The sequence below is a fragment of the Scyliorhinus canicula genome, chromosome 24 (assembly GCF_902713615.1).
Source record: "Scyliorhinus canicula chromosome 24, sScyCan1.1, whole genome shotgun sequence".
NCBI lineage: Eukaryota > Metazoa > Chordata > Chondrichthyes > Carcharhiniformes > Scyliorhinidae > Scyliorhinus > Scyliorhinus canicula.
Window position 1 is genome coordinate 14,837,515 of NC_052169.1, and position 23,399 is coordinate 14,860,913.

At 42.5% G+C, this 23,399-nt stretch overlaps 1 protein-coding gene across 5 annotated transcripts in view; it reads left to right on the top strand.

The window, feature by feature from the left end:
* Positions 1-23,399, top strand: part of nptnb (neuroplastin b) — an 82,417-nt gene that overhangs the window by 35,913 nt on the left and 23,105 nt on the right. For 3 of the 5 annotated variants that reach the window (XM_038784482.1, XM_038784481.1, XM_038784483.1), the window contains 4 exons: positions 2,332-2,679; positions 8,609-8,783; positions 10,909-11,003; positions 22,137-22,270. In XM_038784482.1, the coding sequence (XP_038640410.1) occupies positions 2,332-2,679; positions 8,609-8,783; positions 10,909-11,003; positions 22,137-22,270 (752 nt within the window). The remainder of the gene's footprint in view (positions 1-2,331; positions 2,680-8,608; positions 8,784-10,908; positions 11,004-22,136; positions 22,271-23,399) is intronic. The other 2 variants (XM_038784486.1, XM_038784484.1) reach the window with 1 other exon arrangement.

Genomic DNA, 23,399 nt, shown 5'->3' on the forward strand with positions numbered 1-23,399 from the left:
GAAACCCGCAGAAAGCCTGCACTTTCGCCCTGCCCTCCCCCACCTACTCTAGGGCAACTCCCATTGTCAGTTTCCCCACCCCACCAGCTCCCCGAACTCCCCGTTAACCCCCCTGACCGAACCCATCCACCAGATCCCTACAGAAAAACCCATACAGAAAAGAAAAATCGACATCACCCCACCCACCCTAAGGCCAACCCACATCTTACATTAAACCCAGCAAATACAAGTACAGTATTATACAGCATCCCCCATCTTAGACCCTCCGTTTGAGTCCAGTTTCTCGGCCTGCACAAAGGCCCACTCCTCCTCCGGGGACTCAAAATAATGGTGACGGTCCTTGTAGGTGACCCACAGACTACAACATGCCGAACTTCACACTCCGTCTGTGGAGCACCGCCTTCGTCCGGTTAAACCCGGCCCCCCGCCTCACCACCTCCGCACTCCAGTCCTGGAAGATCCGCACCTCCGAGTTCTCCCACTTTCTGCTCCGCTCCTTCTTGGCCCACCGGAGCGCACACTCACGATCCATGAACCGATGAAACCGCACCAACACCGCCTGCGGAGGCTCGTTCGGCCTGGGCCTCCTAGCCAGAATCCTGTGGGGCCCCCTCTAACTCCGGGGGCCCCTGGAAGGACCCAGCCCCCATCAGCGAGTTTAACATAACCACCACATAGGCCGCCAGGTCCGACCCCTCCAGCCCCTCCGTGAGGCCCAGGATCCGCAAATTCCTCTTCCTTGACCGGTTATCCAGCTCCTCGAACCGCTCCTGCCATCTTTTATGGAGCGCCTCGTGCATCTCCACCTTCCCCGCGACGGCCATGGCCTCATCCTCCCTTTTGGAGGCCTGTTTCTGCAGCTCCCGGATCGCAGACCCCTGGGCTGTCTGGGTCTCCATCAGCCCCCTGGTGGTTACCTTCAACGACTCCAGCAGCTCCAACTTAAGCTCCTGGAAGCAGCGCAGCAGAGTCGCCTGCTGCTCCTGACCCCACTGCCTCCGGGCCTCCACCGGCCGTCATTTTGTCTTCCTTCCCCTGCTTTTTCAGGGGTGGTTTCTCCGTTTTTCTCCTTACCCCACTCCTGGTCCGGACCATAGGACCGTAGGGGTCGACTCCTGTCCCCTTCCCACGTCGGGATTTGCCGATACAGCTCCGTTGGGGGCCCTGAATAGAGCCCCAAAGTCCGTTTTCAGCGGGAGCTGCCGAATGTGCGGCTTAGCTCCGCATTGCCGCCACCGGAAGTCGCATTCTGATGTTTTTAATGTACAAAATCGCTTGAGTCCACCACTTATTAGCTAGAGCCCGAACTTCATTCGTTGTTTGCATCTGGGATTGCCATTCAAAATGTTTGCGTTAGGAGTTTTCATTAAAATGTAATCAAAAATTAGGAACAGGCAGCATGTGCATACATAAGGTATCAATAACGTTTTTTGTAATCTGTGATTTTGAATGTTTTCTGCTTTTTTGGTTTCTCTATTACTGTGTAATTAGTTGTAGCTGTGCTTTGCACATTCCAGTGGGGTGAATGTTGCAAGCGCTACAGTATGTGTAGAAACTTGTTCGGTAAGGTTAACAATTGTACAGAATAGCTAAATTGGTTCCTTGGGAAGTTTCCATTGCCCCCTGTTTTCAATTCTTTGATGCTTAATAAGGAGATGGGTACGTACATCTAGTTAGATTTTCCCTGTGCAATAAAATGAATCAAGTGGTTTATTTATGTCTCTTCTTGATGTTGAGGTATAATGGAGTTGGGTATATTGCGTGGAGTTAAAAAGAACATTACTGGGGAAGTTGCTGAATTTTTCTGCTCAGGATATATTTCCAGTGCAATAAAGGTACTTCAACATCCTCAAAAGCCCACTGCTGCGTATAGTGATCAGTAAAGAGCCACGTCCAGCCACGCCATCGGTTAACCACAAATCCAAAATATCTTAATGTGGCCGGTTACAAAGAGCATAATTTATTTTTCTTTAATTTTAACCTGTGCGCACAAGACTATTTGTGTTGTAATGTTCTGACCTATTAATTCACTAGATAGCCTTTCTTTTTCTAATGAATCTCATCAAATTATTTTTTCACCAAGGAAGCCATTACGATATAACTAATTAATTATTTCATACTCCACATTTCTTATGTACCCTTTTTCCATTTCAGTACCTAACATTGTGACTTGTTCATAAATTATATGTACTGTTACTTTCTGTTATTCTATTCTAAGCTAATTTACAAATAAACAATCTCTGTTTTAACCTGTCTAGAGTTAAGAATATTCTCAGAGTTTAGGGCTTCTTTGACTGCTTTATCACTACATTTCTACTGCCCTCCCTCCAGCTGGGTTTGTCAAGTCTCCCTTGTCAGAAACTAAGCTGACAGGCGACACCTTTGAGCTGTACTGTGATGTGGTAGGGAGTCCCACACCAGAGATCCAATGGTGGTATGCTGAGGTCAACAGGGGCGACTCGTTCATACAACTGTGGGATGGTGCTTGGAAGCGGCGGGTTTCAATAAACACAGCTTCCGGCAGCAATCGAGTGAGTGTGCTGCGTGTCACTAGGTTGGGCCTCGAAGATACGGGGACTTACGAGTGCAGGGCCAGCAACGACCCCAGGCGGAACGACCTCCGACAAAATCCAGCCATTACCTGGATACGAGCCCAGGCCATTGTTGTCATCCTACCAAGTGAGTACTACGTATAGTGGTACCATAGTAGTTCCTGCTGGTCAGCAAGACCTTGCTCCTTTCCTGTTGTCTTTTTATTTTGATTTCCCCACCACCCTTCTCCATTTACAATGTTGTAGAAACCGCACTCTCCTTCAGTAGTCTAGAAATTCCTCGAATTTTGCACTTTGTCTTGCCTATCCTCATCATGATGCCTCTAGTTTGTGCAATTTAACTCCTTTGTTAGAGAAATCCTAGTATTTAAGTCACTTTACTCTGCCTACATTAACCATTGTAGTGTGTCTGACCCATAAATTCCTTACCTGCTAAGTTCCCCTCACCCTCCCACTTTGCCCATGAACACTTGCTTGAGTTTTTGTGCATGAATTTCAAACCTAATCAGATTTGGTTTTCCTTTTGAAGCAGCCATGGCCAGCCACTAGAGTGCTGATGAATATCTTGTGAGGATGTACGTGCGCAAGGTTTACTCTTGTGTACTATATGCTGGATGTGGGACAGACAGCATAGCGAACTGCAAAGGGAGGTGCTCAGAATGCTAATGAGTTTCTGTGGCTGCAGGGATAGAAAAAAAAATGCAGTGACACAGTTCTAAAAACAACGTTAAAAATGATGGCTGAGGACCAGTACTGATCAGACCGAGCTTGCTCACTATCCAAGTAATAGAATATTAAATGTTTCACTCTGCATTTAGTTTAATAGTCCCAGCCGTGTTATTGTCAACAAAAGTGACTTAATGGGTGCTTAAATTTTACCTGCTCTTTTTTTTCCTCTCCGACTACTTGAGGACAGAGTTCACAACACTGGTCAGAAGAGTTTGAGATTGGACTAACTTTGAAATAATTTTTAAATGCCTGACTGTTCTAACAACAAGCTTTCAAACATCTTGTGCTTTCAAAATTTGTACTCTAAAGTTGTATTGTACCTTGCTGAAAGAAGTGCCTTTCATGCAGTGTAGCAAACCAAATCTCTTTTTGTTGATGTGCTAACATTTTATTTGCTATAAGCTTACAATTCATCTGCCATATCCTCTGTCTCTCCAGTTAAGCAACTGCCTTGAGACCACTCCATGGCAAGAGTTTTCTTTTAACAGAGGAAATTAAAATTGTGTTTTTGCTGATGTGGCAGTCCAGTTTCAATTTGTGCGAAGCTGCATGGATTTAGAGCTATTGACTTACTTTCTAGCGCACCTACCCCTTTCGTTCAAAGGTAAATGTATTTTTTTTGAAGAACCATGAACTCAAACTTTGCTTTCAAAATATGCAGAATTCATCCAGGATACTGGATGGAAGGAGTTGAGTCCCAACATTGCATGGTCTCTGAATTAATGCCACCAGATCTAACCACTGATTTAATAATCTTTTTGAGCTAGTGGCCACAGTAACCCGTCATTATACTAATTAAGGAAGCATAATTTTGATATTAACCAAGCTTAAAAAGGTTTTGTACTTGAGGAAAAAATAGGGACCACTGATTTGTTTTTGGAACTTATGCTATTCCTATTTCACCTTTTATTGCGTACATTGTCCATATTATTGAACTTGGGTTCAGCATTCAAGAGTCTGAATTATTCCATGAAAGTGATAGGAGTTGCATCAAAGAAGCCCCCCCCCCCCCCCCCCCCCCCCAGAATTTTCCAATTGTTTCTTATTAGACTTAATTAAGGCTGTAGCCAAACTACCATTTTCATGTCTATGTACAACATTTTGCCATGAACATGAATGTAAAAGTGCAAGATAAACCCAAATGATTAATGCTGTTAAGTGTCAAAGCACCACTAAGGTTTATGTACATTCCTGGTGCAGTTATAAGTGTAGCCTGAGTTTAAAAATTCGCCTCCTGGCATAGAGTGGTCTGGAGCCAAAATGGGCAGATCCATTTGAAATTTGTTGATGCTTTATGATGTAGATTTAAATGAATCTCATGCAGCAATGTGGAGCTTCTGTGCTGCAGACCAGTCAACTCTATTTGCTTTTTAAAGCACTGTGCAGTGGGCTATAATTATGTTCTTATTTTAGCAGATGATGCTGCTACACACTCGGTGTTGTACTTTCCAGAACAGAGAACTTGTAGGTTAATGCCTGCATGTAAAATGACCAGAGAAATCTGATCAAAATCTATTAAATCTTTGCCCACTAATATTGCCAACAGTTATTTTGTTCCATGTTTTTTTAAGGAAAGGACTGCTGCAATTGATTGCATTTTGCACGAGCAACCTGCTTTAACTGTCTTTCTTTTCAGTAGTATTGGTAAGTTGCTCAATGGTATTAAAAATAGGGAGGAGAACGCAGCGTTTGGGATTGGTGAGTAGGCATTGAAGACGGTGATCCTGCTGTTGAGAATTCACTTCCCTACCCCCAACCATCCCACTCCCCCCCCCCCCCCCCCCCACCATTTGTTTTTCCATCCCATAGAATAGAACACAAAGTGACTAAACGCGTCTGTTATTCACCTTTTCTGTCTTCCAAGTCACCAACTCTGTAGATTTGTTCCTGACGCTAGTATCTCCCTTGTGGTGGCAGTCTATCTCTTTTAAGTGTTAATGGGATCACTTCTCTTAAATGCAATGCCCAAATATATACTTTTAATCATTGACTGTAGATCTGGAGACAAATGCAGTATCCCTTTTTCTTCGGCAGTTGAGGCTGAGATTCAGAAATCAGGTAAAGGCTAATTGATGCTGAGTTGCCAGGAATTGTAGCTTCTTTCTTAATAAAGTGCATCAAGCATGATATGTGGACTTTCTCATGATGGGATCCACTGCACGTATTTACACATGCCTGATGAGCCCCTGTGTGGAAAAAGAATATACAACAATTTTTTTGTTGGTACATAATTGGGGGGGGGGGGTGCTCAAATGACATGATGTGGGCCTGAATGGGAATCTGATCTTGTGATCTCCATTCCTCTTGGGTTAATTGAATTGGAAACCTCAACTGATGAGAGGAAGGGAAAATATTTTTAACATTGAGTTCACTGGGTTAAATTAACTTCTTTTGAATTTACGGCAGAGGTCAAGAATAAAATTAGGAAGTTTAATATCCGTGTGTTCAAAGCTCAGCCTGCTTCTGATCCAAAAGAGATACTGTTTGTCTAAAAGATAATTGATAAAAATTAGGATGTGTGGTTTCCCTACTTTGCAGTCCGTTATGGTGCCTGTCATGCAGTCCAGTATAGATAAAGCTGCTATGTATTATTTTTAACACAATTTGACTTTGCAAATGTTTATGCGTGTGTTTATTTTTGACCATTTCAATTAGGTTCACAGGAAGGAAATAAAATAAGTAGCTTAATTTTGAGTAGTGACTTTTAGTGATGCAGCTTTGGACTGTTGGTGTTTTGCAGACTTTGACCCCGGCCTATTTTTATTCTTTGTGCTGTCTGGATACGCATGTTCAATTTTAATTTGCCAATTAAAAAAACACTTTGTTCTGTATGGCCGTTTAGTTTTATTGCTAACAGAAATGTTGGAAGAAAATTGGAGAAACTTTCTGCAGATTAAAGTTATACAAACTCTTTTTCGGGCAAAGGCTGATTAGAATATAAAATGCATTACTACAAAAAGCAATTGACATTTATGAAATTAGTTGAAGATCTGATAAATATTGAAGAGTATGAGGAAAGAGTCAGGGTTGGGGGAGGGAGTTGGGGGGTGGAATTGATTTGGAATGCTTGGATCCAATGTAATACAACAGAGTTGGGAGATATTGGATAGTCTCAGCTACTATAATTATAATATTCACAGTGTGGTTCTGAGCCTCAGTCAGTCACAATCAACGGTGAGCTAAGTCTCTTAATTGCTACTTTGAAGATGGAACTATATTGGGAAATCAAGTAAAATTAGCATGCGTACATGCCACGTGAAGGGTGAACTTGTGTTGATGCACTTGGGATGATTCAGTGATCATAATTTCAACCATTTGTGATAGGTTATCTCACACTATTGAATGCCATAATTCGTGTCAGAAACCAAAACAGAAATTGATTTTAGAAAGAAGTATTGATAATGAGAACTGAGTTTCATGTTGGTTCAATCAATCTGGAGGTTACCAAAGCACGGATAAAAGCCTCACCGTGCGAGCGATCCGGGTTCAATTCTGGCCTTGAGTGACTGTCTGTGTGGAGTTTGCCCATTTTCCCCGTGTCTGCGTGGGTTTTCTCTGGGTCCCCGGTTTCCTCCCACAGTCCAAAGATGAGCAGTTTGGGTGGATTGGCCATGATAAATTGTCGCTCAGTGGCCAAAGGTTAGTTGTGGTTATGGGGTACCAGGACAGGGAAGGGGAGTGGGCCTGGGTGGAGTGTTCTTTCAGAGGGTTGGTGTAGGCTTGATGGGCCGAATAGCTGCCTTCTGCACTGAAGGGATTCTATTCTATGTGCCTACGTAGGATTAAGTCAGATTCTAGTAGTGCAAATTGATGGCCAATGTGATGGAGCGGGATATAAGCTCATAAGCTCCTCCTCCACCCTACTGATCCCAAACTGAATTTCCGATCTCATTCATGATTAACTATTTTCTTTTACAACATTAAAACACTTGACAAGGTGCATTATGCATTGCATGATAAATGAGTTTTGCCATTGAGCATTTAACTTGCCATGGAGGTTCACCGGGCAAATGTAAAATGTCTGGAACAGGAAGTATGCCAGTTATTGGCCCATATCTTCAAATTGACTAAACTGTACCTGAGGAAATTACATTAATTGTTAAATTTACAGCTAGTTGGATTCAAAAAGTGTTCTTGAGCATTGACATTAAAGGGAAGGTAGTTTAACTGCTAAACCTGTGCCACCACGCCAGATTAGCAATCAAGCCAAATTGCAGACCTCCAATCGCCCATTGATAACCCTGACTGGTCAGTCTTTTTAAAACATTTTTATACTTGTTAAACCTTTTTGAATTTAATTCACAAATCCGTCCTCATTTCACTGAGTATATGGCTGAGAAGAAAATGTTTGCGGATTGATAGCAGGAAATTTTAACTCGGTTGCCAAGATTTTGATGCGATTTGACTGCTTGTTGAGTACAAATTTGTGGCAAGGTCTTGGTGCTGCGAGCAATCTTCCCATCTAATATCCCTTTTGTTAAAGTTGTTTGCATCTTAATTTATTTTATTTTTCCATTAATTGTAATTAATACCTTCGTCAACTTTGTTTTATAAAGCAGTTCCTCTACTATTACCTGACAAATCTACTTCAGATCCTCAACCAATACTGGACAAATTCTATTAACATTTCACTTGACCTTTTTGAGAACAGTGACATTTTGCAACCAAATAGGAGTGAGCGAATTAAAACTATTCGGTAAAATCTACATTTCTCGTTATTTATCTTAGCTGCAAAGAGACTGGAAATTCTCATGAATGGAATTTTACTTCATGAAACTATCACTCACGATTCATAGGGGGATTAACTTAAATTCACTGTTGGCTTGAGTGCTATTAAAATCCATCAATAATCTGTTCCCATCTGGACGTTGCTTCTATAATCTTGTTTTCAATATTAGTAAGTGGAGATTTGGCTAGCAGCGAAGCTGATGTGGTGTGATGTGAGGATGCTGATTTTTAATCAGGCGGCCATTCTGGCCAGCACTCGTCCAGAACAGTTTTTTCTATATTTATAAATAGATGAATAACGCTGAAGTGTCAGCCTTCCTAGTGTTCAACAACTGAACCATTTCTAAACTCCTAGTCAACATAGCACCTTTATAGTGAGGGGGCGCATTAGTATTTTTGTAGAAAAAAAGGTTTGCGAATATTTAGTATTGGATATTTATCAGCTGTCAATTGACAAAACTTCCCTAGCAACTCCTAGAAATGAATAATGCATTACAGAAGTCTGTTGAAAGAAGGTGGCTGGAATGGCCTTGCATTTGTTGTGTGCCCAGCACCAATTTTATGGTCACTAATGACTTTTATTTTGCTCTGCATTTCAGAGCCGAAGATCACTTCATCTGAAGACATTGTTTTAAAACTGCCGAATCCACCCATCGCCCTAATTTGTAACCTGACCTCGGCACCGAATCTCACCAATGGCAGTTACTGGATGAAAGATGACAAAGTGGTTCCTGGAAGCAGGAGTTCTTTTTCTGCAAACAGCACCGAGTTGAAGTGAGAGCTAAGACTTTGGAGATATGTAACCAATCGGGGCAATTTTGGAAATGCGGGGAAATAACAAACTTTTGTCAAATGCCTCTGAATATCAAAGAGAATTTGTGGAGAGTTAACTACAATATTGCACATTCCATGGTTGGATGCATTATGTAGAATCGTTGAGGGTGCCTAGAGTAGCGTTTAATACGAACATTCCTTTTCATTCCTGGGATGTGGGTGTCACTAGCAAAGTCAGCATTTGTCGCCCATCCCTAATTTTCCCTAAGGTAATTAACCGGTGCAATACATGTGATGTGGGTACACCCACAGTGCTGTTTGGGAGAGAGTTCAGAATTTGAACCCAGCAATGGTGAAAGAACGCTGATTTAGCTCCAAGTCAGAATGGTGTGTGGCATCAAGAGCATTCCGTCACACTCCTGACTCCTGCCTTGTAGATGGTGAACAGGCTTTGGGAAGTCGGGATCTAAGGCCCTCACCATAGAATTCACAGCCTCTGACCCCTGCCCTTGCAGCCACAGTATTTGTATGGCTGGCCCAGTTCAGGTTCTGACCAATGATATCCCCAAGATGATAATCATCCCCTTTAGCGATGATAGATTCTCTCTTGGAGTCAGTCATTGGCAGGCACATGTGTGGCACAAATATTACTTATCAGCCCAACCTTGAATGCTGTCAGGTCTTGCTATATGTAGGCATAAAATATCTGTGGAGTTGCTAATGGTATTGAACACTGTTCAATTCTCAGCAAACATTCTCACTCTGTTCATTGAATGGAAGGTTAGTCATTCAGTGGCCGAAGTTGGTTGTGCCTAGGACACTATCCTGAGGATCTGCAGTGACGTCCTGAAGCTGAGATGATTGAAGCCTAGCAACTCCAACCATTGCCCTTTTGTGCTCAGTGTGATTTCAGTCGATAGTGAGTTTTTCCCTCATTCCCATTGACTTCAGTTTTGCTAGGGTCCGCTCTGGAATTCAACTCCTTGACCACGTTTGGGTAAGGTTGTAATGAGATATGGGACTAAGTGGCCTTGGGTGAAAGCAAACCCTGCAAATATGAGCAGCTCGTTGCTGCGTAAATGCTGGATAGCACCGATGTCAGTGACCCGGGAGTAACTGTTCTTCATGTTTAAGTGGACTAGTTGACTTTAGGGGTTATTACAGATGAACCAGATCAGGTTTCCTTGATATCTAGTTGGGGTTCAATGAATAGCAATCAAGGGTTGGAAACCTGCTCGTTTATGTTATTGATACTGCAAAGAAAAGTAAAGTCCTCTTAAAGGGAAAACATTTAATCCTAGCTTTGCAGAATAGAAACCTATAATGAATCACTATAATGAATCACTTTTTAGAAAAGACCCATCTTAAAATGAAGCATATAAGTGATACATGACTGTGTCAAAACGTTTTTATATTTGTCTGCAGAATTATTCCTGCCCCTCAACAGGCCTCCATGCCCCACTCCTCCCCCACCCCACAGTGGCCACAAAATCTCCCAAGGGCTTTTTTAGGGCTTTCAAAACCTACAGCAGCACATGAAAATAGTGCGTGAAGGAAATGCAATTTTCCTCGTGATTCTCACGAAGGGGACCTGGACTTCAAGAGGTGCGCATTTGTTTTGCAGCAAAGTCCTTCACAAGTCGCAAAAAGACCACTGACGCGGGGTTGGGAAGTCAGAGGAAAATTGGGACTAAAATCCAGCCTCATTACCGCATGTCTCTAGAAAGATCTTGTGTTATTCATAGCAAATTGCCTTGTAAAGCTGTGGGTTCAACTAAAATTGAAAACTCCTGTTTGTATGGTGTGCAACACATCTACTTCAGGGTTGTGTACAAATGGGCAGAAGGGCCTGGAAAATGTTAAACATACGTTTTCTGATTTAAAAATAGCAACAGAACTTTGTTTTTTAAATATAACCCATGATCTGATATGGCCTTAAATTTTGCACAGTTTCTTATTTGTGTTTTATTGAAGTAGCAGTTATGTCCATTATATGCATTTATTGACAAACTAAATATATAATTTTATAGAAATATTGCAATGTTCTGTTTACCGCAATTGTACACTTGTCCAATCTCTGTCCACAAATAATTCAGCTTTATCTTTTTCCCCCTTTGAAATCCAGGATTAAGAAACCAAAAACTGACAGTTCTGGAGAGTATCAATGTGTCTTCACGTTTGAAAATTCCCCTCCAGTCAATGCCTCCATTTATGTCAAAGGTAAGCACTGTTGATTCTCTGTAGGGAACATATGTTCACCTATTACCCCTGTGCTGAATAACTCTCTGGTTCACCAACGTCTCCATTTTAAATTCTCACTCTCGTTTTTAAATACTTTCATGGCCTTGCCTCTTTGTATCTCAGTACCAGCTCCAGCCTTAAAGCTCTTGGATAATTCTACATTTCTTTTTCTTCCTCGTTCGCAAATAAAGTTAGTTAGGTTCATGAGAGAGGAACTCATGAACCAATGTCAACAACGTTAGGTGAAGTAAGGTAGGAGGAGGCGGGTGTGGAGCATAGCCGCTGACACTATATTGGCTGAATGGCCTGTTTCTGCACGGTGTGTAAATTGTAGTAATGTGCAGACTATTCCACCTCAAAAGGGAGAAGATTATTAGAATTTACATTTTAAAATTGAAGGAATAATTTCTGATCATTGAAGAATATCCAAGATTTCAATGAGTGGCTTAAAAATTGCAACAACATAGATGTGAAAGAAACATGTCTTGTTCTTCCTTCATTTGCCCTTCGAGTTTTTCCCTTACTGCTTGTAATTGGAAGCCCTCTGTAACAGATGGCGAGTGCACGATGATGTTGATCGCTAAGCTGTTGAATCTAGTTTGCTGCCACGCAGGATGTGATACGCTTTCGTGTCTTATGCCTTTTTAATCCTCTGATGTTGCTTTAAGTAATTCACCCCTATGTCAAACTGTGAAAGATGTTGACTTTTTTTCCTTGCCTTTGGGCAAAACAAAATACAGAACAGAAATAATTACCGTTTCATTCAATCATTTAAAAGCTGCACTAAAGGCTCACGAGTGTTCATCTGGTATGCAGATTCTATAATCACCTCTCTACAGGAGGGTAGGAGACACATTAGCTCTGCTCCCTCCTATCGTTCAAAAACACTAGCGTAAGAAAATCCCAATTGGTACAGGTGAACAGTTTTGGTCCCCTTATCTAAGGGTAGATATACTGACGTTGGGGGCAGTCCAGAGAAGGTTCACAAGGTTGATCCCCGGTATGAGGGATTTCCTCATGAGGAGAGGGGCCTGTACTCGTTGGAGTTGAGAAGAATGAGAGGCGACCTTATTGAGACATGTAGGATTCTCAGGGACTTGACAGGGTAGATGCTGAGAGGTTATTTCCCCTTGTGGGAGAATCTAGGACCAGAAAGTACAATCAAAGAGTAAGGGGTTTCCCATTTAAGACAAGAGTTGAGGAGGAATTTCTTCTCTCCAAGGTAGTGAATCTGTGGAATTCTTTACCTTAGCGGCTGGGTCGTTAAATATGTTCAAAGCCGAGATAGTCCGACTTTTAAGGGAATCAAGGATTATGGGGGTGAGCTGGGAAAGTTGAGTTGAGCATTATATCAGATCAACCATGATCACATTGAATGGCGGAGCAGACTCGATGGGCCGAGTGGCCTACTTCTACTCTTGCGTCTTGTGGTCTTGTATGTGAATGGGACAAATGTATATATGAACAGGAGACACTCAGTTTATTTTTATATTAAAAATCTCATGAGTGTAGCTTTTTAACTTCTGTGTTTTGTTGGTCCTTGTCAAACAGATGAATTCTGAATTTAGTATAGTCAAGAATATTGTTATGGTATAAGTGTAACGCTATTTTCCTGTATCTCTACTACAGTTAATTTTGTTCTTGTTGCGTATCTAGAAATGGACTCAACATAACTATCTACTAACTGCTTAGGATACTGCAGCCCAATCAATTATCATATCTGTAATCCAGAGATTGTGCATTCAAATCCTATCCACAGCTGGTTGTGAAATTGAATTTGGTAAATGTTGCCGCGTAACCCCCCCCCCCGGTCATACATCCGCAAAACACTGACCGGCAACTCTGAGCAGTGTGTCCCGAGGGTATTAGCAGCTTGACCATGGGAAAAATAACTATGAACTGAATTGTCATAAAATTCAATTTTTGCTTCAGTGTTCACTAGAGAGAGGGACCTTGTTGCTCATGAGAACAGTGTGAACCAGGTTAATAGACTCAAACAGGTTGATATGAAGAAGGAGGATGTGATGGAAATTTTGAAAAGCATCAGGATAGATAAGTCCCCTGGGCCTGACAGGATATACCTACGGTTACTACGGGTTGCGAGGGAGGAGATTTCTGCGCCATTGGCGATGATCTTTGCATCCTCACTCTCCTGGAGTAGTACCGGATGATTGGAGGGAGGCGAATGTTGTTCCCCTGTTCAAGAAAGGGAATAGGGAAATCCCTGGGAATTACAGACCCATCAGTCCTGTGCCTGTGGTGAGCAAAATATTGGAAAGAATTCTGAGAGATAGCATTTATGATTATTTAAAAAAACATATTTTGATTAAAGATAATCAGCATGGCTTTGTGAGGGGCAGGTCATGCCTCAAAAGCCTCATTGAATTCTTTGAGGATGTGACGAGACACATTGATGAAGGTCGGGCAGCGGATGTGGCGTATTTGGATTTCAGTAAGGCATTTGATAAGGTTCCCCATGGTAGGCTCAGAAAGTTAGGGGCATGGGATACAGGGAAATTTGGCTGTCTGGATACAGAATTGGCTGGCCGAAAGAAAACAGCAAGTGGTAGTGGATGGAAAGTATTCCGCCTGGAGGTCGGTGTCCAGTGGTGTCCCGCAAGGATCTGGCAGCACGGTAGCACAAGTGGATAGCACTGTGGCTTCACAGCGCCAGGATCCCAGGTTTGATTCCCCGCTGGGTCACTGTCTGTGCAGAGTCTGCACGTTCTCCCCGTTTCTGCGTGGGTTTCCTACGGGTGCTCCCGTTTCCTCCCACAGTCCAAAGACGTGCAGGTTAGCTGGATTGGCCATGATAAATTGCCCTTAGTGACTAAAAAGGTTAGGAGGGGTAATTAGGTTATGGGGTTAGGGTGGAAGTGAGGGCTTAAGTGGGCAGGTGCAGACTCGATGGGTTGAATGGCCTCCTTCTGCACTGTATGTGCTATGATCTGTTCAGGGACCTCTGCTCTTTGTGGGTTTTTTAATGACTTGGATGAGGAAGTGGAAGGGTGGGTTAGTAAGTTTGCCGATTACACAAAGGTTGGGGGAGTTACAGATAGTGTTGAGGTTCGTTGCAGGTTACAACAGGACAGTGGCAGGATGCAGAGCTGGGCTGAGAAGTGGTAGATGGAGTTCAACCTTGATAAATGTGAAGTGATTAATTTTGCAAGGTCGAATTTGAATGCTGAATAGAGGGTAAAAGGCAGGATTCTTAGAAGTGTGGAGGAACAGAGGTAGCTTGGGGACCACGTACATAGATCCCTCAAAGTTGCCACCCAGTTGATAGGGTTGTTAAGAAGGCGTATGATGCGTTGGCTTTCATTAACGGGGGATTGAGTTTTAAGAGCCGCAAGGTTTTGCTGCAGCTTTATAAAACACTAGTTAGACCACACGGAATATTGTGCCCAGTTCTGGTCGCCTCATTATAGGAAGGATGTGGATGCTTTGGAGAGGGTACAGAGGAGATTTACCAGGATGCTGTCTGGTCTGGAGGGCATGTCTTATGAAGAAAGGTTGAGGGAGCTAGGGCTTTTCTCACTGGAGCCAAGAAGGCAGAGAGGTGACTTGATGGAGGTGTACAATGTGATGAGAGGCATGGGTAGAGTGGATAGAACAAAGAACAAAGAAAATTACAGCACAGGAACAGGCCCTTCGGCCCTCCCAGCCTGCGCCAATCCCAATCCTTTATCTAAACCTGTCTCCTATTTTCCAAGGTCTACTTCCCTCTGTTCCCGCCCATTCATATACCTGTCTAGATGCATCTTAAATGATGCTATCGTGCCCGCCTCTACCACCTCCGCTGGTAAAGCGTTCCAGGCACCCACCACCCTCTGCGTAAAAAACTTTCCACGCACATCTCCCTTAAACTTTCCCCCTCTCACCTTGAAATCGTGACCCCTTGTTACTGACACCCCCACTCTTGGGAAAAGCTTGTTGCTATCCACCCTGTCCATACCTCTCATAATTTTGTAGACCTCAATCAGGTCCCCCCTCAACCTCCGTCTTTCCAATGAAAACAATCCTAATCTACTCAACCTTTTTTCATAGCTAGCACCCTCCATACCAGGCAACATCCTGGTGAACCTCCTCTGCACCCTCTCCAAGGCATCCACATCCTTCTGGTAATGTGGCGACCAGAACTGCACGCAGTATTCCAAATGTGGCCAAACCAAAGTCCTATACAACTGTAACATGACCTGCCAACTCTTGTACTCAATACCCCGTCCGATGAAGGCAAGCATGCTGTATGCCTTCTTGACCACTCTATCAACCTGCGTTGCCACCTTCAGGGTACAATGGACCTGAACTCCAAGATCTCCCTGCACATCAATTTTCCTCAAGACCCTTCCATTGACCATATAGTCCGCTACTAGGGGCTTTTTACAGTAACTTCATTTGAAGCCTACTCGTGACAATAAGCGATTTTCATTTCATTTCATTTCATTTCTTGAATTTGATCTTCCAAAATGCATCACCTCGCATTTGCCTGGATTAAACTCCATCTGCCATTTCTCTGCCCAACTCTCCAATCTATCTATATTTTGTTGTATTCTCTGACAGTCCTGCTCGCTATCTGCAACTCCACCAATCTTAGTATCATCTGCAAATTTGGTAATCAGACCACCTATACCTTCCTCCAGGTCATTTATGTAGATCACAAACAACAGTGGTCCGAGCACGGATCCCTGTGGAACACCACTAGTCACCTTTCTCCATTTTGAGGCACTCCCTTCCACCGCTACTCTCTGTCTCCTGTTGCCCAGCCAGTTCTTTATCCATCTAGCTAGTACACCCTGAACCCCATACGACTTCACTTTTTCCATCAACCTGCCATGGGAAACCTTATCAAACGCCTTACTGAAGTCCATGTATACGACATCTACAGCCCTTCCCTCGTCAATTAACTTTGTCACTTCCTCAAAGAATTCTGTTAGGTTTGTAAGACATGACCTTCCCTGCACAAAACCATGCTGCCTATCACTGATAAGTCTATTTTCTTCCAGATGTGAATAGATCCTATCCCTCAGTATCTTCTCCAACAGTTTGCCTACCACTGACGTCAAGCTCACAGGTCTATAATTCCCTGGATTATCCCTGCTACCCTTCTTAAACAAAGGGACAACATTAGCAATTCTCCAGTCCTCCGGGACCTCACCCGTGCTCAAGGATGCTGCAATCAAAGATATCAAAGATATCTGTTAAGGCCAGAGACTTTTCCCCAGGGTGGAAATGGCTGTCACGAGGGGACATAATTTTAGGGTGATTGGAGGAAGGTACAGGGGAGATGTCAGAGGTAGGTTCTTTACACAGAGTGGTGGGTGCGTGGAATGCACTGCCAGCAGAGGTGGTGGAGTCAGTCATTGGGGACATTTACCAGATTCTTAGACAGGCACATGGACAGCAGTAAATTGAAGGGGTGTAGGTTAGGTTGTTCTTAGATTAGGATAAATGGTCGGCACAACATCATGGGCTGAAGGGCCTGTACTGTGCTGTGCTGTTCTCTGTTCTATGTTTTAAAACGCAGTTTCACCAGTGCCCTTCAGGAAAGGGAACCTGCCAATTGTGTCATCGGCTTATATGGGATTCCCATCCCATACAATGGAATTAACTCTTGCAAATGTGCATTAAATTCTGTGTTGCACACATTGTAACCAAGTTCTTTATTTTAAATCGTGACCTTGAAGTCTGCTTGTCTCCACCATTTTTTTTTGAGTGTTACAGTAGGTTAGTGAGCCAGTGACAGAGGAGTCATCAATTTATTTGAAATCACAATAATTGCACCTGAAGGATAATTGATAACAGATGTAGGGCTCTGGATTTGTTTTACATTAACCGAGCAAAGGCTCAAATTAATTATTTTTCTCTCTTGTGATAATGCTGCATTTTTTTCCCTGACTTCTCCGAAAGAAAGTTTGCCACCTTTCCTCTTCACTTCCTGCCCCACCTCTCCGAGATACCCATGCCTGCCTTGCCAATACGCAACAAGGTGCTCCAATTGTGTGTATACTGCCAAAAAGGGTTAATTCTACAGGGACTGGAGCTAAGATACATGTATAGCAAGTAATTAGGAACCTCCTGCATGTTGGTGCTAATAATAACCAATTCATTTAATGAAAAGCTGCAGTGAGGGGCCTTTATTAAAGGTACACAAACATTAATTGAAATACTGAGAGCAGTGTGAGCAAAAGCGAAAAACACTTATGTTATTGTCTATTGTAGAATACTGTGTGTAGTTTTGGTTCTTTTTTAAGGTAAATAACTAGAGGTTGTGGGAAAGGGCACATAGACCATTAGGTTGATACAGAACTTGGTTACCATGATGGGCATAAGCTGGGTATTTTTACTCCTAGGTAAGCAGAGACTTGGAGGAGATCTTTAAAATAATGGCAGTATTACACCTTCCATGTGGAAAACCTATTTAAGGTTGACAGAAACCAGGGAATATGTACACAAATAATGTAAACATATAACTGTAAACATAGATACATAGAAGATGGGAGCAGGAGGAGGCCTTTTGGCCCTTTGAGCCTGCTCCGCCATTTATCACGATCATGGCTGATCATCCAACTCAATAGCCTATTCCTGCTTCTCCCATAGCCTTTGATCCCATTCTCCCCAAGTGCTATATCCAGCCGCCTCTTGAATATATTCAATGTTTTAGCATCAACTACTTTCTGTGGTAATGAATTCTACAGGCTCACCACTCTTTGGGTGAAGAAATGTCTCCTTATCTCTGTCCAAAATGGTTTACCCTGAATCCTCAAACTGTGACACCTGGTTCTGGACACACCCATCATTGGTAACATCTTCCCTGCATCTACCCTGTATAGTCCTGTTAGAATTTTATAAGTCTCTCTCAGATCCCCCCTCAATCTTCTGAACTCCAGTGAGAACAATCCTAACCTAGTCAATCTCTCCTCGTATGATAGACCCGCCATCCCTGGAATCCGTCTAGTAAACCTTCTCTGCTCTCTCTCTCTCTCTCTCTCTCTTGCACTCTCTCTCTCTCTCTCTCTCTCTCTCGCAAATATCCTTCCTCAGAGAAGGAGACCAAAACTGCACACAGTGCTCCAGGTGTGGCCTCACCAAGGCCCTGTATAATTGCAGCAACACATCCCTGTTTCTATACTCGAAACCTCTTGCAATGAAGGCCAACATACCATTCACTTTCTTCACAGCCTGCTGGACCTTCATGTTTAAATTCAGCGACTCGTGAACAAGGACACCCAGGTCCCGTTGCACACTCCCCTCTCCCAATTTACAACCATTCAGGTAGTAATCTGCCTTCCTGTTTTTGCTTCCAAAATGAATACCCTCGCTAATCCAAATTATACTGCACCTGCCATTGATTTGCCCACTCGCCCAACCTGACCAGATCTTGCTGTAGGATCCCTGCATCCTTGTCATAGTTCACCCTCCCACCCAACTTGGTATCATCTGTAAACTTTGAAATGTTACATTTTGTTCCCTCATCCAAATCATTAATATATATTGTGAATAGCTGGGGTCCCAGCACTCCACTGGTTACTGCCTGCAATTTGAAAAGGACCCATTAATCCCTACTCTTTGTTTCCTCTCTGCCAACCAGTTTTCTGTCCACCTCAATACATTTCCCCCAATCCCATGTGCTTTAATTTTGCACAATAATCTCTCATGCGGGACTTTGTCAAACGCCTTCTGAAAGTCCAAATATACCACATTGACTGGCTCCCCCTTGTCAACTGTATTGGTTACATCTTCAAAGAATTCCAACAGATTTGTCAAGCATGATTTTCCCTTCATAAATCCATTCTGACAGATCCTGCCACTGCTTTCTAAATATTCTGCTATAAATTCCTTGATTATAGATTCAAGAATTTTCCCCACTACCGATGTTAGGCTTACTGGTCTATAATTCCCTGCTTTTTCACTATCTCCCTTTTTAAATGGAGTGACATGAGCTACCCTCCAATCTGCAGGGACTGTTCAGAGTTTACAGAATCCCAGAAGATGGCCACCAATGCATCCACTATTTCCAGAGCCACCTCCTTAAACACCTCTGGGATGCAGATTCCCTAGGGATTTATCTGCCTTCAATCCCATCAATTTTCCCAGCACCATTTCTCCACTAATGTTGATCTCCCTCAGTTCTTCCCTCTCTCTAAAACTTTCATTCTCAAATATTTCTGGTATCTGATGTGTGTCCTCTTTTGTGAAGACAGAACCAAAGTATGTATTCAATTGCTCAGCCATTTATTTGTCCCTTACTATGCATTCCCCTGTTTCTGTCTGTAGGGGGCCACATTTCTTTTTACCAATCTCTTTCTCTTCACATATCTATGGAAACTCTTAGTGTCAGTCCTTATGTTCCCTGCAAACTTCCTTTCGTACTGTACTTTCCCCTTCTTAATCTATCCCTTGGTCTTTCTTTGCTGAATTCTAGACTGCTCCCAATCCTCAGACCTATTATCTTTCATGGCAAATCTGTATGCTTCTTCCTTGGATAGGATGCTATTTCTAACTTCCTTTGTAAGCCATGGATTGGCCCTCTTACCCATTTTGCTTTAGTTGAAGTTGGAGAATGTTGACAGAACAGGCTTGGAATCCAGGAGCTTGAAAATGACTCTGCAATAGCAATGTTGAACTTAATTCGAAAAGAATTGCTTCAGAGATTTGAGAGGGTGGATATAAAGAAGATACTGGGGAAGTCTTAAGACTAAGGGCCATAAATCAGGAGCGTTCATAAAGCCAATAAGGTATTCCGTTCAATGGAGCGTGGAACATGCTACCACATGGAATAATTGAGGCTAATAGTATAGTCATAAAAGGGATCTGGATAAACACGAATGAGAAAGAAATGGAAGTACATACTGATTGGGTTAAATAAAGGAGGGTGGCAGAAGGTACATGGAGGATAAACACTAACATGAAGCAGTCAGGCCGAACGGCCTATTTCACTACAGTGCATTCACTCTTTATACGAAGGAACATGAAGACCACGACAGCATTTTGATGAACTGGAGCGGAGGAACTTTTTTAGGACTTTGGAGAAGTCCTAAAAAGACTTGAGACACTTGCCATTCTCCAAACCCGAGGTTGACAGTTCCCAGTGCTGATCAAGTGATGTATGGTTGCACTGCTAACAAGTCCTTGGAATGTTTGCTCTGTGCAATTCTACACAATACCATAGTTCATATCACCATTTTTAATCCTAGATGATATCAGCAAATTCTCTCTCAACCTGATGAGAAATCCGGGCACCATGGATTGAATAGTGATTTGCATTATCCATTTAAAATCTTGCAATTGTAAGATCTCCCAAGAACCCAAAAGGGCTACATTCACTATCTTTGTGTGCCAAATAGTTTTAGCCTACGTGATCTATTTTATATTATTTATTTTGCAGAATGCGAGACTGTTAAACAAATCAAAATTATAAGTGGGTAGCAGTTGATCCTGAGCACAAGAAAGAGAGCTGAACCATGACAGTGGGATTGGTTTTAGAAATGTTTTATCCTATCCTTCAAGTTACAAAGCCAATGCGCAGAGTGGACAGGGCAACCCTTAATAAAACTAATTTCTTGCTCCAAAAACAATTTAAATCCAAAGTGAAGCCAATTTATAGTCTCCACAATAGAGATATTGTTAAGGGCCAGGGTTTAGAGAACAGCAAAGTGTATCATGGAGTTCACCTGACCCATGACTTTTAATAGATTATGGTTATGGGGAGCACAAAGGCCTACTTTACAGCTGTGATGCAACAGAGAACCAAGTACTTTTAAAACAAAACCATGTTTGTTTATGAATCTAGTTAACACTTTATAAACCCACAGTAAACATCTTAACAACTATCAACACCAATAACCCCACAGATATTCTATAAGTAACTCTTCATAACTTTCCTAACAACATCCAAAAGACCCTTTATACAGAAAGACAGCAGGTTTAAATTCTCTACAGAAACAGGTATTACTTTGATATCCTCAAATGATTTGGAGATAGTGTTTGGATTGCAGCGAGAGATCAAAGCACCTTCCTGTAACTTCAGCTTCTTCAACTCCAAAACAAAACTAAAACACCACAGACCCACACCAGCTATTTTGCTCAAAGCGAAAGTAAAAACAGAGTCATTGCTCAGCTCCGCCCACACACTGGCATCACTGCAGCTATTTAATAAACACTCATCTCTTAAAGGTACTCGCGCATGACAATATACAAGATCCAAGCTGACAAGAAAAGGCACTGCACCTCACCTTGGGCTTGATCTGATTCCTGATCTGAGCCCAAAGGCCGCGAAGTGATGTGGGAATGCTTCTTGACTTTAAAATAGTGTGCTCCTGTTATTTACTGTCTGGCGGGAGGGGAAGGAATAAAAATTAATTTATCTGGTCATCTAATTTAAGCCATTTAAATACGGCAATATTGCATTAATATCATTTGAATTAAATACTTTTCACTGTACCTCGGTACACGTGACAGTAAACAAATCCAGAAACAGATTAGCAGCAGTATACTGCTCAGATCATGCTGGAGATGGAAGATGCTCATTTGAGTGGGTGGAAAATTTGTTCTTTTAGTATTAAAAGCTGTGCTGCCGGGGAGGCGGGAGCTCCGCAACAGATTGTACAGGAGTCACACTGTTAGATAAGCTGAGAAATAAAGGTACCAAAAACCCCACGGTAGAAATATAAACTGACTGATGTTAAACTGGCAAGTTGCTTTGTTCAGTTTGCCGAAGATGGAAAATAACTTGTCTCTGGCTATTTACTGAGTTAAATATTCCAAACTGGATTCAGATGTATTCTACCTTTTCCTGGCTTAGCTTGTTATTTGGTGCAACACGTGACACTAAATGAGCCTGACTGTCAACTGGAAACAAAATCACATTCCCCCATGATTTTTTTGCACTCACTTAAAAGGCAGCTAAAATGTGTCTTTAGTCTGCAGTGTGATGGCTAACTGATTTATGTCTTTCGCAGGGGCTTAAGAAATTCCACCATTAGTTGGCACTCCAAGTGCTGATGTACTGTTGAAGTGCCTTGTCCCATTACTTGACATAATTTGCCGACTTGCTTTAATGCCATGCTCTCTCTCTCTTGTAAGCGTGCTAATTATCTGTGGTTTCTGTTTCAGCATCTCCTGAAATCGTTGGTCACAAGAGGAGTGAGAATAAGAATGAGGGCCAAAGCGCTCTCATGTACTGCAAGTCTGTAGGTTACCCTTATCCTGTTTGGACCTGGTACAAGAAGGAGAACGATGAATTGAGGGTGAGTTCACAGAGCTGATATTCTCTGGCATCATGGAGCACTTGCTGTTCTGTTTCTGGTAACTTGAATTCAAATCCTTCACTGGATAATGATATTTGATTTGGTGTGGTTCAGAAGAGATGGTGGCATTGTGGTAATGTCACTAGGCCAGCAATTAAGAGACCCTGGGTCTGGGGAATAGCCACTGGTGGAAGTTAAATGCAATTAATAAATCTAAAATCTGGAATTGAAAGCTAGTCTCAGTAACGATGGCCATGAATCTATCATTGATTGTCATAAGACCCATCCTTTAGGGCAGGAAACATGCCATTCTTAGCTGGTCTGGCCAACATGTGACTTCAGCAATGTGGGTGGCTCTTAACTGCCCTCTGAAATAGCCTAGCAAGCCACTCGGTTAAGGGCAATTAGATATGGAAAACAAATGCTGTCCCAGCCAGTGACATTCTCATCCCATGACATAATTTTTTAAAACTTGAATATTTAATGAAAAAGAATGGTGGTAAACCTTTAATATCGGTAACTATAATGCCATGTCTTAGAGATGTAAGGGATAAGGTAGAGCTAGCACTGCATGTGTAAAAATATGAGAAACACTGCTAGCTATAATCTATGTGCAACTTAAATAAGGACAGAAGCAATCACTGATACTCTGGGTTTATAAGACCATAAGACATAGGAGTGGAAGTAAGGCCATTCGGCCCATCGAGTCCACTCCGCCATTCAATCATGGCTGATGGGCATTTCAACTCCACCTACCAGCATTCTCCCCGTAGCCCTTAATTCCTTGCGACATCAAGAATTTATCTATCTCTGCCTTGAAGCCATTTAGCGTCCCGCACTCCACGGCAATGAATTCCACAGGCCCACCACTCTCTGGCTGAAGAAATGTCTCCGCATTTCTGTTCTGAATTTACCCCCTCTAATTCTAAGGCTGTGCCCACGGGTCCTCGTCTCCTCGCCTAACGGAAACAGTTTCTTTGCGTCCACCCTTTCTAAGCCATGTATTATCTTGTAAGTTTCTATTAGATCTCCCCTTAACCTTCTAAACTCCAATGAATACAATCCCAGGATCCTCAGCCGTTCCTCATATGTTAGACCCGCCATTCCAGGGATCATCCGTGTGAATCTC